The sequence below is a fragment of the Carcharodon carcharias genome, chromosome 18, assembly GCF_017639515.1.
Source record: "Carcharodon carcharias isolate sCarCar2 chromosome 18, sCarCar2.pri, whole genome shotgun sequence".
NCBI lineage: Eukaryota > Metazoa > Chordata > Chondrichthyes > Lamniformes > Lamnidae > Carcharodon > Carcharodon carcharias.
The window spans coordinates 47733114-47753318 of NC_054484.1; the positions used below are offsets into that span (position 1 = coordinate 47733114).

At 43.2% G+C, this 20205-nt stretch overlaps 1 protein-coding gene across 5 annotated transcripts in view; it reads right to left on the reverse strand.

Annotated features, from left to right (window-relative positions):
• The window catches only part of LOC121290309 (galactosylgalactosylxylosylprotein 3-beta-glucuronosyltransferase 1-like), a 166080-nt gene that overhangs the window by 42310 nt on the left and 103565 nt on the right, over positions 1-20205 (reverse strand). For 4 of the 5 annotated variants that reach the window (XM_041210621.1, XM_041210622.1, XM_041210624.1 and 1 more), the window contains one exon: positions 13335-13495. In XM_041210621.1, coding sequence (XP_041066555.1) covers positions 13335-13446 — 112 coding nt within the window. In that variant the 5' untranslated portion in view covers positions 13447-13495. Of the gene's footprint in view, positions 1-13334; positions 13496-17689; positions 17807-20205 lie in introns of those variants that run through there. The other variant, XM_041210625.1, reaches the window with a different exon arrangement.

Sequence of the window (20205 nt, forward strand, 5' to 3'; positions counted from 1 at the left end):
TCAACCTCCTCTAACACCTCTCCACTGTCATCCAGCTGGGTGAGATTTCTCCCACCTGGTTCCATTCTTATCTATTTAATCATAGCCAGGAAATCACTTATACTGGCTTATCTTGCTGCTCCTGCACAGTTACCTCTGGTGTTCCCCAAGAATCTATTCTTGGCTCCCTTCTATTTCTTATTTACATTCTGCCTGTCAGCAGCATCCATCCAAAAGCACAGCATTAATTTCATCCAAGTATGTTGATGACTCCCAGCTACTCAACTCCACCTCACCACCACTTCTGTCGACTCCTGCACTGTCCCTAAATTGTCAGACAGCTCATCTGACATCCAATATTGAAACAGAAATTTCCTCTAATTAAATATTGGAAAGACTGAAGCCACGGTTTTTGTTCCCACTCCAAACTGTGTTCCCTAGCTACTGACTCCATTTCTCTCCCTGGCAACAGTCTGAGGCTAAACCAGACTGTTTGCATGCTTGATGTCATATTTGACACTGAGATTAGTTTCCGATTACAAATTCTCTCCATCACAAAGACTATCTATTTCCACTTCTGTAACATCGCTCAACTTCGCTCCATCTCAACTCTCCTGCTGCTGAAATTCTCATTCCTGTCTTTGTTAACTTTATACATGACAATTCCAACGCACTCCCAGCTGATCTCCCACATTCTACACTGTGTAAGCTTTCCCGTGTCTTAACTTGTACAAAGTCCCTTTCACCTATCAGTCCTGTGCTCACTGATGACATTGGCTCCCAATAAAGAAATGTCTTGATTTTAAACTTAGAGTTATAGAGTCAAAGAACAGAATCATAATGACACATGCATCCTTGTTCTCAAATCCCTCCATGCCCTTGCCTCTCCCCATCTCTGGAATCTCCTTCAGCCCCACTACCCTCCAAGATATCTGCGCTCATCTAATTTTGGCTTCATGAGCATCCCTGATTTTAATTGCTCCACCATTGGTGTTTGCACCTTCATTTGTCTACGACCTAAGCTCTGGAATTCCCTTCCTACACTTCTTCACTTCTCTGTCACTACCTCGCTTTCCTCCTTTAAGACAGTCCTTAAAACTTGTCTCTTTGCCCAAACTTTTGGTTATCTGACCTAATATCTCCTTTTATGGTTCGGTGTCATGTATTGTTTTATAATGCTCCTGTGAAGCACCTCGATGTTTTATTATGCTAAAGGCACTATATAAATTTAAGATGTTGTTGTTGTTCTTGTTGAACTAGCCACTAAATAAGAGAGGGTCACAGATTTGGAATTCTGTGGCAGGTATCTCACTTCCTGATTCCCCAAAGTTGGTTTACTATCTACAAGGCTCAAGTCAGGCCCTTGATGAAATACCCCCAACCACCATTCCCCTCCCTCCCCCCACCCACTTGCTTGGATGAGTAGAGCTCCATCAGCACTCAAAATGCTCAACACCTTCCAAACCTGTGACCTCTACCACCTAAAAGAAAAAGTTCAACCGGCACATGGGAACACCATCACCTGTAAATTCTCCTCCAAATTATGTCAAAATTCTGTAGTTCCCTCCCTAATAGTACTGTGGATGTCCCTACCCTAGATGGACTGCAGCAGTTTAAGAAAGTGGCTCACCACCACCTTCTCAATAATAATCAGGGATCGGCAATAAATGCTGGCCTAGTCAGCGATGCCCACATCCCATGAATAGGTGGTGCTGGTTATTCTAAATTCCAGTTATCTAACAGTTCCGTGTTTTCAACCCATCAGGAAGTTCCAAGGTGATCTCGCAGTGATGGGGGTGTTGAAGTCTCGTGAGAAATGAGGGAGCATGTAAATCTAGTGAGTGGCACTGATAGAATGTGGTGCTGCGGAATAGTGGGAGGCTGAGGCCGGAGCAAAGGCCGACAATGGATAACAACTACCTGTGAGTTTGGCAATTCTTAGTGATTATTTGAGAGTTAGGCTGATGGGGAAGAAATGTGAACACCAGCTTCTGAGGGATGAGAGACACCTCCAGTCAAAAACAGATCCAACAGCAATTTCGGTTACTAGAACATGCCGCTTGAAAGAATGTCGGAAAAGCAGAAATTTTACCAAGCCAGATGTAGATTGTGCCAAACCTGGTCTAGATCTTAGCAAATGAGATACAGATAGCAGCAAACCAGAAATAAATATTAACTAAGTAGATAAAGATAGTACCAAACCAATTATAAAACATTGCCAGATAAAGACATTACCAGGACATATGCAGATCATGCCGAACCAGGGATTGATTGGGCAAAACTTAATATAGATAGTATAAAACAAATGTGGATAATACCAAGCCAGATATAGAAGGTATGATCTTACAGCCGGGACTATATGCGGTCCCTATCCTGATGGTCTGTGAGTACTGCCCGCCTGTGCAATGCTCCCAGAGACAGTCAATTAAGAGGCTGCCTCCAGGAGCTCTGTCTAATTAGGGAAAATGGGCGCTCCACAGGGGGAGTGACAATGGGAGTGCCTGAGCCTCTTGTACGTTCATATGATCTTGTTAGCCCACAGTCCCACTGGGAGAGGTGGGTGCTGCCGATATAGGAGAGACGGTGAGGGCACCTTAAAATGGAGACATCCTCTGACGACATGCATGGGCAGAGCTAACAGGCAACAAACCCCTCCATATGATGGCCTAGAGTCACAGCAGTGGCTTTCTGGCAGACATAGGGAGGAGCTTTGATAAATGTGACTTCAATGATGTCCTGGTTTACTACAATGTGGCCACCTCCAGCCAACTGTCTAGATTTGGCCTCAGTGGGGGCCCCATCCGTCATTGGTAAGATTCCTAACGACGTCCCAAATCTGCCCACAAGTAACCACTTTAATTGTCCTAAATTGGGTACCTGCCACTGCCAACTGAGTAGCCAGTGCTGGTATGACCCTGCCGCTGGCCTCAGATCCCTTGGAGGTAGGTTCATATCAGATAACCGATCCAACTCCCTGTTCTTCAAGTTTGCTTGTGGCCCCGCCTTCAGAACCTTCAAAACCACATCGGCAGGACTGGGAAGATTCTGCCCAGAGTGTGCCAAACTAGATATACGTATTACCGAACTGGATATAGATGTTATAAAAATAGATACCTAGGACAGAATTTAAAGCCTCTTGCAGAAGTAGGTTCGGAGATGGAGAGGGCCATGTGATTGGGCAGGAAGGTGCTGGGTGGAGATCCCACTGCCTTGTCACGTCCCTCTGATTTAGTCCTTGGAAATGCCTGAGAACAGTCTTTCCACCTGAAGGCCAAGTGAGATCCTTAAGTGGCCTTTAATTGCCATTTGGGGAGGTGGGGGGGGGGGGTTTGGTGGTGGGGGATGATGTCCCTCCTACTTGGGCAGCCCTTGACCAATGGAGAGACCCACTGGAGGTAAGGGTTTCCCATGAGTAAAGAACCCTGCCTGCACTAAATACTCACCTCTCTTTCTCCCACTCACTGGGGCCTCCATGTCTGACCTCAGTAAGCCACCCCATTAACTTTATTCCTGGGGCTCCATCAATAATCCTCTGCCTAAGTCAAACTGCAGTACTGGCAGTGGCCACCGCTCCCGCTGGTACTCCTGGTCCTGGAGAGCTGCCAAACTTTAATTGGCTGGCAGCTGTCAGAGGCAGGACATCCACACGACACTCGGATTTGTCTAGTGAACTGCCCCTCAGAGGAGCCCAGAAGCCGGACAGTGGGAAAGTAAATGCCCGGTTGGAATTAATCCCATTGGACCTCCCAAAAATGGCTGTAGCAGAGTTACCACTGATTTTCCAGCCAGTAGACAGGTCTCCCACCACAACTGTTCATGAGCTTGCGTGATATACAGCGCAAAATGATCTGATCAGGGGAGCCATTATCCTGCAGGATGCCCTTGATGCGCCCTATTTCAGCATCAAGATTGCATGGTGAGCAAATGGCTTGGGTCCTATTTACAAGGTTGCCATTAAAATCAATCTTATAGCATTTGGAACTATAAGAATCCTAATACGTATATTGATCAATGAAGGTAGGCTTGTGGTAACCCATGGTAGAGAATCCCTTTGCAGATTTTCAACTAGAACATCAAGGAAGGGGAGTTCATTTGACTACTCCATTTCAAAGGTGAATTCAGGGTGGAGCCCATTAAGACAGGCAAGGAAATTGTTACATGCAGCTGTGGACTTAAATATGGCAAATGTATCAGCCACATATTGGAAATATGTGAGAGGTAGGAGTTTAGGTGTCATTCCACCGAAGGCAAGTTTCTCATGGATCCCCTCTAGGCCCAGCTGTCAGAAACATCTTTGTTGGGTTCCATGAAAAATGTGGCTTATCGGCAACCTTGTAAATAGGCCTGAACCATTTGCTCACCATGCAAACTTGATGCTGAAATAAGACACATTAAAGGCACTCTACACGATAATGGCCACCCTGATCAGATCATTTCATGCTGTATATCACACAAACTCATGAACAGGCCTAAGACCTTCACTTTCAGCTCTGAAAAGTGCCCATTCTACCTCAGATTACCCTGGAAGGGTAAGGTATCTCAAAAATTTGAGCAACAGGTGAAACTAGCTGTTTCACGCTGCTACTGTGCAGTAGCAACGCAAGTGGTATTCCCCACTAACAGGATGCTGTCGTTAAGCCAAAAAGACATTCTGCCTATCACACAAATGAGTAATGTGTTATATGAATTTTAGTGTGGGTGAGATACTAGATATGTAGGTCGTAAGACTGGGGCAGATTGTATCAAACAGCAGGTCCCAGCCGCTGTTCACAACGGGTCTGGTACAGACTGTACCCAACCAGCCTGTGCTTGCAAAACTCAAAACACAATGTCCAACATTCGATATAAACCTGTGATTGGACAACATTTGCTGAATAATCCTCAGTGTGCTAAGAATTACACTGACAACCAATTTAAGGTTGTCAGTTGGGCTCACAATGTGGCGCATATGCATGTACTGGAAGCTTCACATATTAATATACAGGATCTTGTTCTTTGCAGACAGAAAGAACATGTACATACATTGCACCTGTTTTAGCTAAACAAATAATTGACAGCCATTCGCTGACTCATTCCTCAGGGTAATGCCTTGACTAATCAGGGTCAAGTTGCCTAGTTTAAATTTCAAACAATGCTTGGCAGTTAACCATCAGTTACCATCAGTGGTGCATTCTCCATGGCAATGCCACTTGCCAGCCAATCAGCACTCTCTTCACATACAGTATAAATTGTTGTCTTCCTCTTATATTGGTATTCTTGCGAATGTCCTGATGAGTGCAAGATGAAAAGCTTAGACATGTCTCTTTTTTCAGCAATACTCAAGTTCTGTCCTACCAAACAACTAAAAGTTATAGCTCATGGAATAAAAGGTACAGCAGTAACATGGATACAAAATTGACTGTGACAGGAAACAGAGTAATGGTTCTTGGATGTTTTTCGGGCTGAGGAACTTTTGTAGTAGAGTTCTCCAGGGGTCGGTATTGGGACCTTTGCTTTTCCTGATGTATATTTATGACCTAGGCCTTGGTGTATAAGGAACAATTTCAAAATTTGCAGACGATGCAAAACGCGGAAGCATTGTAAACTGTGAGGAGGAATTGTAGAACTTCAAAAGGGTATTGACAAGTCGGTGGAATGGGCGGATAGATGGCCGATGAAGTTCAATGTGAAGAAACGTGAGGTGACACATTCTGGTATGAAGAACATGGAGAGGCAGTATAAAATAAAGGGTGCTATTCTAAAGGGAGTACAGGAGCAGAGGGACCTGAATGTATAAGTCATTAAAGGTGTCAGGACAGGTTGAGAGCAGTTAATAAAGTATATGGTAGCCAAGGCTTTATTAACAGGAGCATAGAGTACAGGAGCAAGGAGGTTATGTTGAGCTTGCATAAGACACTAGTTCGACCTCAGCTGGAGTACTGCGTACTGGGCACCATATTTTAGGAAGGATGTGAAGACATTGGAGAGAGTGCAGAAGAGGTTTACAAGAATGGTTCCAGGGATGAGAAACTTCAATTCTGAAGATAGATTGGAGAAATTGGGAGAAAGGAAGTCTGAGAGGAGATTTGATAAATGTATTTAAAATCATGAGGAGCCTGGACAGAGTAGATAGGAAGAAACTGTTCCCACCTGTGAAAGGATTGAGAATGAGAGGGCACAGATTTAAAATAATTCGTAAAAGAAGCAAAAGTGATATGAGAGGAAACTTTTTCATGCAACAAGTAGTTATGGTTTGGAATGCACTGCCTGAGAATGTTATGGAGGCAGATTCAATCAAAGTATTAAAAAGGGGAATTAGATGACTATCTGAAAAGAAACAATGTGCAGAGTTAGGGGGAGAAGGTGGGAAAATGGCACTAGGTGAAATGCTCATTTGGAGAGACAGTGCAGACATGAGGGGCCGAATGGCCTCTTTCTGTGTTATAAAAAATTCATTGATATATACATAGAAAAATATAATGGTGACAGCACAAGAGGAGCCATTCTGCCCTTTGCATCCATGCTGACTCTCTGCAAGAACAACCGAGCTAGTCCCACTCTCCAGACTTTCCCCTGTAGCCTGGCAAACCTTTTCAACTCAGATAATTATCCAAGTCCCTTTGAAAGCCACAATTGAATCTGCCTCCACCACATTCACAGGCAGTGCATTCCACATCCAAATCACTTGCTGCTTTAAAAACTTTTCCCTCATGTCACCATTGGTTCTTTTCCCAATCACCTTAAATTGGTGTCATCTGGTTCCTGACCCTTTTGCCAATGGGAACAGTCTGTCCCTATCTAATCTGTCAAGACTCCTCATGATTTTGAATATCTCTATCAAATCTCTTCTCAAACTTCTTTTCTCCAAGAAGTACAGCCCAAACTTCTCCAACCTATTCATGTAATTGAAGCCCTTCACCCCCGAATCCATTCTCGTAAATCTTTTCTGCAACCTCTACAATGCCTTCATATCCTCCTTAAAGTGTGTTGCCTAGAATTGAACACAATCCTCCAACTGAGGGCAAACCTATGTTTTATAAAGGTTCACCATAACTTTCCTGCTTTTTTAATCTATACCTCTATTTATAAAGCTCAGGATTCCTTATTAACCCCTTTTCCAACCTGCCCTGGTACCTTCAACAGTTTTGGCACATCCACCACCATGTCCCTCTGCTCCTGCAACTCTTTTAAAATTGTATCCTTTATTTTGTATTGCCTCTTCAACCAAAATGCATCACTTCACATCTTCCTGCATTAAATTTCATCTGCCAAGTGTCTGTTCATTCCACTGGATATGTCTACATCCACTTGAAGTCTATCATTATCCTCCACACAGTTCACAATACTTCCAAGTTTTGTGTCAACTGCAAAAATTGAAATTTTGCCCAGCACAACCTTGATATAGATCAAGGAAAGTAGATGTCCAAGTACAAGCTCCAGTAGGATAAACAACTGTTCACCATTACTCTTTGCTTCCTGTCACTCAGCAACTTTGTATCTGTTTAGCCACTCTCCCTTTTATTCCATGGGCTTTGACTCTGCCTACAAGTCTATTATGTGGCACTTTATCAAATCCATGTACGCCACCACCAGCTGCATTACTGTCATCAGTCCTCTCTGTTACCTCATCAAAAAACATAGTTCCAAACAAGATGTAGATAATGAGGTAGATATTCCTCTTTAATTTGATGGGCTGTTAGCACATCCTTCAAAATTTAGGCACAAAATGCCCATGATTCAGATTGGTAGAAAATAGAAAATGGTGTTACACAAGGATCAGTGCTGGGACCACTTTTATTCATAATTTATATGAAGTTTGTGGTTGATATAAAACTGGAAGGCATAGCTGACACTGTGGAAGAATGCAATATAATACAAGATGAAATTAAACACTTGCAGACTGGGCAGTTAAGTGACAAATGAATTTTAACATAAATAAATCTGAGATGATGCACTTTCTAAGGAAAGCAGAAACCTCATCAACAACTTAGAAAATAAGATGGAAGAACAAAGAAATCTAGGGCCACAGCTGAACAAATTATTAAAAGCAGCAAGAGGTTAGCAAAGCTATTACAAATGCTAACAAAGCACTGGGATTTGTTTCCAGGGATATACAATATAAAAGTAATAAAGAAATGTTAAACTTGAACAGGACCTTGGTCAGGTCACTCAGAGTACTGTGCACAGTTCCAGCTTCTAAACTAATGAAAGGACATGACAGTGCACTAGCTATCAGTTCAGAGCTAGACAATATGGACTTGTTCTCCAAGTCTGTCCCAGAAATGCCCTACCTCAAATCCAAGGTTTCAGTTCTTGACCAGGATATGCCAACAGTGGATAAGTTCTCTTATCTCAGCAGCACACTCTCTCTCAAGCTGTCAATATTACAACAAAACATATACAAGAATTGCCTAAACAAGTGCAGCCTTTGGCAGACTTCAAACATCAGTTTGGGAACAAACAGGAATACATCTACCTACCAAACTGAAATCTACAGAGTAATAGTCCTGCCCACTCTCCTCTGTGCATGTGAGACTTGGACTGTGTACCAGCATCATTCCAGAAGCACAGTCACTTTCACCTGAGCTGCCTTCAGAAGCTTCTGAAGATCAGGTGGAAGGACAAAATACCAAACAGTGAGGTGCTCACCCAGGCTGGCATACCAAACATTCCCACCATACTGAGACAGTTACAACTGAGTTGAACTAGCCATGTAGTCAGAATGCCTGATACTGGATTAGCAAAGTAAATCTTCTATGGACAGCTTGAGTCTAGGATGTGCTCTCATGGCAGTGAAAGGAAGCTTTACAAGGACACTCTGAAGGCTTCACTTTGGAACTTTAATATCAACTTCATGTCCTGGGAGAAGCTCACTCAGGATCGCTGCACATGGCATAACCAATAAAAACAGCGCAGCCTCCTACAGAAGCAAGTGCACATCAGAGGCACAGAGAAAATGCAAGGAGAGAAAATCCCAAGCCAGAACTCATCAAAAACTCAATCATCTGCAGTAGCCTGTCCTATTTGCAGCAGAACCTTCCAGGCGCACATTGGTCTGAGCAGTCACTTATGTATCCACCTAGAAATTACTGAACACTGCAGATGATGAACATGGTCATCTTCAGCTCGAAGAATGAACATGAAAGAAATGAAAGGACATAGAAGCACAGGAGAACGTGTAAAAAAAAGACTTACAAGGAAACCGTGAACAGATTAGGGGTTTTTACTTTCGAAAGGAACATACAAAATAGGAGCAGAAGTAGGCCTTTCGGCCCCTTGAGCCTGCTCCATCATTCAATAAGATCATGACTGACCTCTTTATGTTTCAAGTTCCGCATTCCAGCTGCTTAGAAGTGATCTGATTGAGGTCATTACAAAAATGAATGGGTTGACTAAGGTAAATGTGGGAGAATCCAAAACCATGGGCCTTAAATGTAAAATAGTTACTAACAAATCCAATAGGGAAATAGAGTGAAATTTCTTTGCACAGAGAGTGGCTAGAACGTGGAACTCACTACCACAGGAAGTGGGTGAGGTGAATGTCTTACATCTTTTCAAAAGGAGATTAGATAAATACATAAGAAAACGATAACAGATATGCTGAAAGACTGAGGTGAGATTACTGGAATGGGAGGAGACATCATGTGGAGAGTAAACACCAGTGCAGTTGCATCAAATGGCCTGTTTCTGCATTGTATATTCAATATAATTTATGTAATGTTGTCTGTGCCCAAGTTTATGATAAGTGCTTATGTTCTGCTGAGGTTTTACATCTGGATGCTAAGGAGGAACATCCACCAGTGTCTCCAGCTAGAGGTGTCTTTTCTCAAATTGTGTTCATAAAGATATTTTTCAAGCATGTCTGCCCAAATGTTTAAGGCTGATGTAGATATGCCAGGAAAAGTATTCGTCCCCAGGGGTGGGAAGGTAACCAAGACCACATTGTTGAAAGGAATGTTGGACCAAAACTCGCATTATCATGTACACACTGACTCCACTGAATTTGAGAAGCAATTGATTTAAGATATTAAATCTCAATTATCTCCACATTTGACATTAGTAGAGTTATTAGGTGGAATCTTTTCGCCTTAGTTGCTGCCAAAACAATGGAACCATTTTCAGATCTGCAAGCTGACTCACTAATTTGTATGCCCGCCAATGCGCTTTCCCCAGAGCAAATAGCTATCATCTTGCCTCAGAGCTCCTCAGCCAATTAGGGCGGGTGGGCAGGTTGATGGATCCATTCTGTCAAAGGAAGGATTTTTAATTAAAAGGACAATAACTTGAGTTACTAGGGTTCACTGTTACTTGGGCTTTTGAGGCTGCAGCAACCACTGGAATGGAGCGAAGAGCTGGGAAGGCTGCACGCCAGGTCTCTCACTCTTAGCTGGAGGGCCTGCTGCAGACTTGAGGGGCTACAGTGAGGTGAGCTTTCCCAAGGATAGATAGAAGGCGACAACCTCTCCAACCAAGCGGTCAGGGATGGAAGTTGCAATATTAGGGTGTGGCACATACAGGGTTAATGTGGGATGGAGTACAGTACCACCCACACAGTGGGATGTAAGGAGGCACATGACCCAGACCTAGGGTCAGTGTGGTGTTGAGCAGAGGCATGTGAAGACCTAGGCTTGAAGATAGCTCCTTGCCTGTAGCCTTTACTGTATATAGGTATATAGTTACCTATAGTTTTATATACATATAGTCACCTGTGTATAGTTACAAGTAGTTAATAAAGACCTGCTGTCAACCTACTGAAGACTTCGAGGACTTCTTTAGGAGGCACCGTTCTATAAACAACACCTTCCCAACAGAAGTGACCGAGGAAGTCAGAAGCAAGGGAGTGGCCCTCCAACCTAAAGACAGTGCACCAAGACTTAGGACCTCAGGGGGACATGATAGGTGACTGGCAAAAAATGCTCAGGTGCCAAGTCCCACATTCAGACTTTCCCAGCATTCTCCTGCACAGCCTGGATGAGTGCAGCTTCCACAACACTCAAGAGGCTTGACACCGTCCAGGACAAAGCAGCCCGCTTGATTGGCACAACATTCACAAATATTCACTCCCTCCACCACCAATGCACAGTGGCCGCAGTGTGCAAGACGCACTGCAGGAATTCACCAAGACTCCTTCAACGGCGCCTTCCAAATCCATGACCACTACCATCTAGAAGGGCAAGGGCAGCAGATAGATGGGAACACCACCACCGAAGTTCCACTCCAGGTTACTCACCATTTTGACTTGGAAATATTGCCGTTCTTTCACTGTCGCTGGGTCAAAATCCTGGAACTCCCTTCCTAACAGCACTGTGGATGTACCTACACCACATGGACTACAACGGTTCAAGAAGGCAGCTCACCACCACCTTCCCGAGGGCAGTTAGGGATGGGCAATAAATGCTGGTCCCCACAGCGACGTTCGCATCCCATGAATGAATTTTTAAAAAAGCACTGTCCAGAACAACAAACCCTGCAGCTCCACTTATTTCTTGGTCTGCTGACATCTCACTACTATCTGAACAGTTAACGTTCACACTCACTTTCAACTTGTCCTTTCACTTGTCCTCTCACAGTCATTCTCCACAAACGATGTCCTTCCATCCTCTCTGCACAAGCCATTATGACCACTCACACCTCTCTGCTTTCTCTCCTCACAGGAGAAGAGAGCACACAACCTGGAAAGAAGCAGAGACCTGGACCTGGGGGTGGGGGGAGGTGCTGGAGTGGGTGGTCCTCCTGTGACAGGCACCTTATTTGCCACTGGTAATTCATGCTTACCTGGCTCCACTGGGAAGGGGATCTTGTTTCATGAGGTTGCAATGTCAGCAGCGACATGCGGTTAGAGTCCAAGCCTCTTGAGGCACTGGTGCTCAGGCATGTTGAGAAAGCTCTTGCCTGTAGACCCTGGGTTCGGGGTTTTGCCTGCTTGGAGCTGAATCTCAGTGTCCATCCTTCTTGCCCTGTGGAAGGGCATGCAGCTAAGGAGAAGGCAACTGGTGCTGCTGCTGATGATGCTCCTGCTGGGGCAGTTGGTGGTCGTATGGCCTCTGCTATTTCCCCTCAGCAGAGTTGCAAAGTGGGGTTCCATAAACTATTCCCATGTTGTAGTGAAGGCTGGCAAGTACAGCTGCAGGTGAGTTAACTGCTAGACAGAAGAAGCGCCTTCCAAGAAGTTGGCAATCACTTGTGAAGCAATGATAGCACTCTGAGAAAAGAAGTGCTTTGAACATAGTCTCTCAATGGCCACGGCTGGTCTAACTGATCAAAGCCTTCCCAGCTTGTCAGTTTCACTGGAGAAGCTCTTCCTGTTGTGTACTCGCTTCAGTCACCCTGGCAAATTGCTGACAGGTCAGGAAACAGGTCCCCTAGCTGGAAAATTCAGGATTCTCAATTACTCACCCGATAGATCCAAGGGACCACTCGCCTTCAATACCATCTGGGGAAAGGTGGGTGCGGGGAAGGGGGGCACGGTGATAGTGGCGCAGGCAAGATCACTTTGGGGTTTTGACCTGACTTCAATTTCTGGGACTTCTCCCTCCCTGCATTGATTATCCTGCCTCTGCCTGGCTGGGAAAATTTTGCCTATTATCTCCAAAGTTAAAATATGCATTTTCCCTAAGGAAACATTTTCCTCATGCTTTTGAATTGCAGTGCTCATCCCGAATGGTACAAGTTCAAAAATATTTCCTTCAAGGTATAAAATATTCAGCCACCAAAATTTGGCACCCTTGTCTCAGTAAGGTACTGTTAGTGCAGTGAGTAACTGGCATGAATTTTTACATAGGTACATTTCTTTCACTGAATAGATCAAAATCAAGGAGTCATTACATTTTTACCTGATATCGATGCAGAAGTAATATCGGGTGATATAATCAGACAAATACTGTTGTATATGTGGGATTGTATGTTTTGGTGTACGCTTCTTTCACACAATCCTTGAAGCTCCCTAAAGTGTGAGGACCAGTGTATTACACACAAGTGTTTTATAAAGACTGCAAGACATGACACCCTGACATTTTGGTTGTTTGAGATCTTCACAAAAAAAGTGTATTCCATGTAAAGCACAGCACTGACTGGCAGATATTCTGAAGGGAAAGTTTACCATAGCTGGACAGAACAGCCCATCTCTGGAAATTGCAGGGGCAATGCCATTGATTCTCCATTCAGAAAATCATCCACCAGTGGTGGATAAGGCTCTGTGCATTCAGGAAAGTAGCTGCTATCAGAGCTGCTGGTTGACTAGCTGACAGCTGACTGCCTAATTTATTTCAAAGAGCAAATTCAACATGTTTTCTGCAAAGCATTGACCAGGATCATGAAGGCTCATTTATAAGTAATGAAATCTCTTAAGTCATACAGAGGCATGAAGAATCACTTACTTCTCTGAATGGACAGGTAGAAAACCCCTGAGTTCTGATGCCAAATGGTCAGGAGTATGGTCCAGGGTAAAACAATGAGGATTGCAGTGAGAAGGTTTCTTCGTCTTGGCATATTGTTGTAAACTCACAGCAGGAAAAGTGCCTCATTGCTTCATTCGTACCTTTAAATGTAACAGAAAGAGAACATTACCGGAATTGATCTGGAAGGAAGAAACATTTCTGTTTGAATGTGTACATTCAATTATATGGAACATGATGAAAATTCTAACAGTATATTTGCAAAAATGTAACTATAAATTTATAAATATAATTATAAACCTAAAAACCATACAGTGCAACAATATGTATAACATTTAGCGTGTTTAAATCAGATTTGTATGTATATTTTAAAGAAATAACTTGGATTGATATATCACATTTCATAACCTCATGATGTCTCAAAATAATTTACAGCCGATTAGGTACTTTTAAAATGTCATCACTATTGTAATGTTGGGAAATGCAACGGCCATATTCCTGCAACATGGTTTTCCATAAACAGCAATGAGATAATTGACCAGGTCATCTATTTTAGTGATGCTCTTGAGTCTGTTGGTCAGGACACTGAGGAGAACTCACCTTCTTTTCTTCTGATAGAGCTATGACCTCTTTTATGTCCACCTGAAAGGGCAGATGGATCTTCAGTTTTATGTCTCATCCAAGAGACCGATAGTGAAGAATTTTGTCAATACTGCACTTAACTGTCACACTGGGTTATATGCTCAACTTCCTGCAGCAGGACTTGGCACAAATTTCTGTCTCAAAAGTGTGAATGCTGCTGAGTGTGAACTCGTTTATTTGAAAAGGGTTAAGGCCTGTGTTGAGGAGGTCTTGTGGTGCAGTGGTTAGCATCCCTACTCCTAAGCTATAAGCTTTGGGTTCAGGTCCCACTCCAGAACTTAATGGTCAATGATGGGGCCAAACAGGTCTTGAGTCAACTTGTAAATCCTTTCAACATACACTAAAGGCAGGTGGTAAGAGTGGGAGAGATTCCTGGCCAACCATGTGATGGAAAGGAATTGGAGTCTCTACCATCACTATCCATAGCTCCAGGTTATAGCATGTATGTAAAGGTACATGTTGCCAGGGCAACTTGGACTCCTTTTGGGGCTGATTAGCTCAGTTTGGCTGGAAGGCTGGTGTGGATCAGATTCGTGCCAACAGCATGGAATTTGATCCCCATTCTGGCTGGCATGGATTCAGAACCAAAAAAAGCTTATTATCTAAATGATGAGAGATTGCAGAGCTCTGATATTCAGAAGGATCTGGGTGTCCTGGTGCATGAATCTCAAAAGGATAGTATGCAGGTACAACTAGTAATTAGGAAATCTAACACAATGTTATCAGTTATTGTGAGGGAAACTGATTATAAAAGTAGGGAGGTTATGCTTCAGTTGTACAGGGCATTGGGAGACCACATCTAAAGTATTGTGTACAGTACTGGTTTCCTTATTTAAAGAAAGATTTAAATGTTTTAGAAGCAGTTCAGAGAAGGTTTACTAGACTAATACCAGGAATGGACAGATTGTCTTATGAAGATAGGTTGGACAGGTTAGGTTTTTATCCACTGGAATTTAGAAGATTAAGAGGCGACTTGATTGAAACCTTTAAGATCCTGAGGGGTCTTGACAGGATGAATGTGGAGAGGATGTTTCCCCTTGTGGGAGCTTCTAGAACTAGGAGTCACTGTTTAAAAATAAGGGGTTGCTCATTTAAGACAGAGATGAGGAGAAATATTTTCTCTCAGAGGGTTGTGAGTCTTTGGTACTCTCTTCCTTAAAAGGTGGTGGAAGCAGAGTCTTTGAATATTTTTAAGGCACAGCCAGATAGATTCTTGATTAACATGAGGGTGAAAGGTTATCAGGGGTAGGCAGGAATGTGGGGATGAGGTTATAATCAGATCAGCCGTGATCTTATTGGATGGCACAGCAGGCTCGATGGACCGAGTGCTTACTCCTGCTCCTAATTCTTACATTCGTATGTTTGTATGTTCCTTGCCCTACCCATGGTGGAGATCATGGCACAGTGGTTTGCACCTGCCGTTGGGCAGAGAACTCGAAGATAATTGCCTGTGTTAAAATTACAAACAAGGCAATTTGATATGACACTTAATATGATCATACAGTATCATGCAATAAAGTTTCCAGGTTATATAAGTTCAAAATATATAAGCACTTGATCCTCCTTTCGTATAGGAACAGTCCTTTCTGTGAGGAGAGATATCCGATAACTTTTAGCATCAATACTGTTCAACACTTCTCTGTCAAATTGACATAATTGCTCGGCTTTAGAAAATGTGATAGTAATGGTGAATATTACAGTACTGGAACGTATCAGATACAAAAATAACCCATCAAACAGCACTTCAGTTGGAGTGAGTTACAAACTGGGGCCAAATCTGTGAATTCAGATACAACACTCAGATCGTTCAACTTTTACTGACTTAGTTCATTTTGTTTCATACCGACCAGAATTGTACATTTTTGTATCAATCCAGTGCTTCTCAGATGGAACAGATTCTTAACTTAACTACATCGCATCTATTACTTATCTACACTGTACTTTACACTGCACTTTTATGTTTCATGTCCCCTTAAAATCTGACAAACTCAACAGATTGAAACAGACACAAGCACATTCGCATGCATGCACTCACACACGCACGCACTCACACACGCACTCACACGCACGCATGCACTCACACGCAAGCACTCACATGCACGCACTCACTCACACGCACGCATGCACTCACATACGCATGCACTCACACACACACGCACGCATGCACTCACACACGCACTCACACGCACTCACTCACACATGCACTCACACGCACGCACTCACACGCACGCATTCACACACACATGCACTCACTCACACGCACGCACTCACACACGCACGCACTCACACGCACTCACACACGCACGCACTCACGCACGCACGCACTCACACACGCACGCACTCACGCACGCACGCACTCACACACGCACGCACTCACACACGCACACACTCACACGCACGCACTCACACGCACGCACACACTCACACGCACGCACTCACACGCACGCACACACACACGCACGCACTCACGCACGCACTCACACGCACGCACTCACACACGCACGCACTCACACGCACGCACTCACACACGCACGCACTCACACACGCACGCACTCACATGCATGCACGCACTCACATGTACGCACTCACACACGCACGCACTCACACACACACAGGCATGCACTCACACACGCATGCACTCACACACGCACGCACTCACACACGCGTGCACTCACACGCACGCACTCACACACGCACGCACTCACACACGCACGCACTCACACACGCACGCACTCACACACTCACACACTCACACACGCACGCACTCACACATACGCACTCACACACGCACGCGCTCACACACACACACACACAGGCTCTCACGCACTCACACATGCACTCACACGCACGCATGCACTCACACATGCACTCACACACGCACACATGCACGCACTCACACACACACTCACACACTCACTCACGCATGCATGCACACAAGTCCGTCTCATATGAGTTGCCAATTCCAGAGCCCCTGATCAGACTGAAGAAGAATTGAGAATTGGAAAGGATTGATTTCCGCACTATTCTTTACTGCTGGGGCTTTTACTAAACACTCTCAGCAGGTATGGAGCCATTAGAGATGGCATTGACATGTTAGTTGGAATTTCAGTAATAGCCTGGAAATACCCTCAGACATGCCCCCAAATGCAGTGTGAACTGATGAAGTGAGCATCCCTTCCCTCCACTCCAGTCAAAAACTTCAACATAACCAAAATGGAGCAGAAACTTTATTGATCCAGCACAATTCCAACTAAGTTTCACCATCACCTCCTCTCCCCATCAGGTATCCAGGTCAGTCTGTCATACATTGGTTAAGAAAGTACAACATTTTTAGAATAGTTTCTTATGAAAGAATTTTGTTTCCCTTAGTTTTCTAAAATTCGTTTCCTATTATATAAAGTTGTGTGTATGTGGTTAGTGATTCAGACCTATTCATCAGGCAGCAGGCTGACTTAGAGAGGCCCTTTCATGGCAGATATACAATCTGGAACAAATGACATGTCATGAACCTTGGGCTAGGAAGCATACACTATGAAGCAGTATCTATTAATGCAAACAGATTGTGAAAGTGACTTGGGGTAGTAGCTGATAACTGATTAAAGGCATGCATGGACTGTAACATGACTATGGGAGGAGCTTTAGGTGAGAACAAAACCGCAAATGCCCCAAACTTTAAATAAAAGCAGGCCTCATACCTCTTCCCCTCAAGTAGTCTCTATCGCTAGCAGATTGAACAAAGGAAAATACATCTCTGTAGAAACCCCCAGTCACCAGTCATCTTCTACATGTGAAGGGGTGTGGGTGCCTCCAGTGAGGTTCCATGAAACAGAGTTAACATTTCAGGTAAAAGCAAAAAACTGCGGATGCTGGAAATCCAAAACAAAAACAAAAATACCTGGAAAAACTCAGCAGGTCTGGCAGCATCTGCGGAGAGGAACACATTTAATGTTTCGAGTCTGCATAACTCTTCAACAGAACTAAGGAAAAATAGAAAAGGGGTGAAATATAAGCTGATTTAAGGGGGGCGGGTGGGACAAGTGAGCTGGATAGAGGGCCAGTGGTAGATGGAGATAACCAAAAGATGTCACAGACAAAAGGACAAAGAGGTGTTGAAGGTATTGATATTATCTAAGGAATGTGCTAATTAAGGGTAGAAAGCAGGGCAAGCAAGGTACAGATAGCCCTAGTGGGGGTGGGGTGGGATGAAGGAATCAAAAAAGGCTAAAAGGTAGAGATAAAACAATGGATGGAAATACATTTAAAAATAATGGAAATAGGCGGGAAAAGAAAAATCTATATAAATTATTGGAAAAAACAAAAAGGAGGCAGAAAATCAGAAAGGGGGTGGGGATGGAGGAGAGAGTTCATGATCTAAAATTGTTGAACTCAATATTCAGTTTACAGCCTTCCGGACTGAATATTGAGTTCAACAATTTTAGATCATGAACTCTCTCCTCCATCCCCACCCTTTCCGATTCTCCCCCTCCTTTTTGTTTTTTCCAATAATTTATATAGATTTTTCTTTTAATATCACCACCTTCAAAACCTCTTTGTCCATTTGTCTCTGACATCTTTTGGTTATCTCCACCTATCACTGGCCCTCCATCTAGCTCTTCTTGTCCCACCCCACCACCCCCCCCACTTAAACCAGCTTATATTTCACCCCTTTTCTAATTTTCCTTAGTTCTGTTGAAGAGTTATGCAGACTCGAAACGTTAACTGTGCTCCCTTCCATAGATGCTGCCAGACCTGCTGAGTTTTTCCAGGTATTTTTGTTTTTGTTTAACATTTCAGGTAAATGATCTTTCTTCGAAACTGAGTTCTCTCTCTACAGATACTGTCAGGCCTGCTGAGTATTTCCGGCAGTACTTTGCTTTTGTGGAAGAAAATCCAATCCCGACAATCACTCTCTGAGATTTATACCCTGTTCCGCAAAAGATCCTATTCACTCTCACTCACCACAGTTCTGATGGTGTCAGTGATCCACCCACCAGCACCACAGAACCTCCAAACACCTCTTTTATTGTTGACAGCTATTGTTACAATTAACAAAACTACTAAAATGGTTGAGGGATCAAAAGCTATTTTGTTTCATTAATAACATTTTCAGAATTACAGAGCATAATGCAACAATAGCAATAACATGGAGCATTGGTGGTTGAAGAAAGAGGAAAAAAATTGTCTATTGTTTAGAAGTAAAATTGGTGGCAAAAAAATCAATCTAAGATGGGATAAATGGTGCGACCGAGCAGCGATTTGAAATAAAAACTAGAAGATTCTCAAGAAGGTAGGGATTACAGAAGTAGCTGGAATGGAAATTAGGAATATTCTAAAACTGTTTAAAGCCTTTTAAGTTTAGATTTTGTTATAATATTAAGATTACCAAAATAAAATAATATTCAACTACCTCAGAACTGTTGACATTTCTGTTCATTGTCCAGTGAAGGGTTTTGATTGAGTAAATAAGGAGAAATTATTTCCACTGCAACCAGAAGACACAGATTTTAGATAATTGGCAATCTAGCCAGAGGGAACATGGGAAGCATTTCCTTCTGTATTGAATTGTGATCTGAAATTCACCGACTGAAAGGGTGGTGGAAGCAGATTAAATAGTAACTTCCAAAAGGGAATTGGATAGATCCTTGAAGAGGAAAAAAAATGCAAGATGATGGGGAAACAGCAAAGGAGTGGTACTAATTGAATAGCTCTTCAAAGAGCTGGAACAAACATGATAGACCAAAAGGCCTCTCTGTTGGTGTTATTCGATTCTATAATTCAAAGCAAGGTAGCATAAAGTTATTGCTAGTATCCATTTTTCATTCCAAGCCAATGTATTTCTTTCCCAGGCAGGTAACTCTTTAGAGATTTACAAACTGATATGAAAAGACTCCCTTAGGCTTTGGTGCTTGCTGCAATGCCGGAGAAGCAGCCTTTGATATTAACTGGTAAAGCTTGCACTACTTTGGGTATTAATGCTTCAGCACAGCCAACTCGCTGATTGTGGATTGTAACCAAATTAAAAGCTGGTGACAAAAAGGGAGGAAATATTATAAATGAAACATAACACTGGGATCTAGAAGGTTGAGAGCTTGCAAGTTACTCCAGGAAATGGCTGCTAGTGCATTCTTTGTTAGAAAAAAAGTGGGCAAATTTCTTGCATTTCCGATTTAATATTATAGTCAAATTAAATAGGAGAATTTAATAAAGGCAT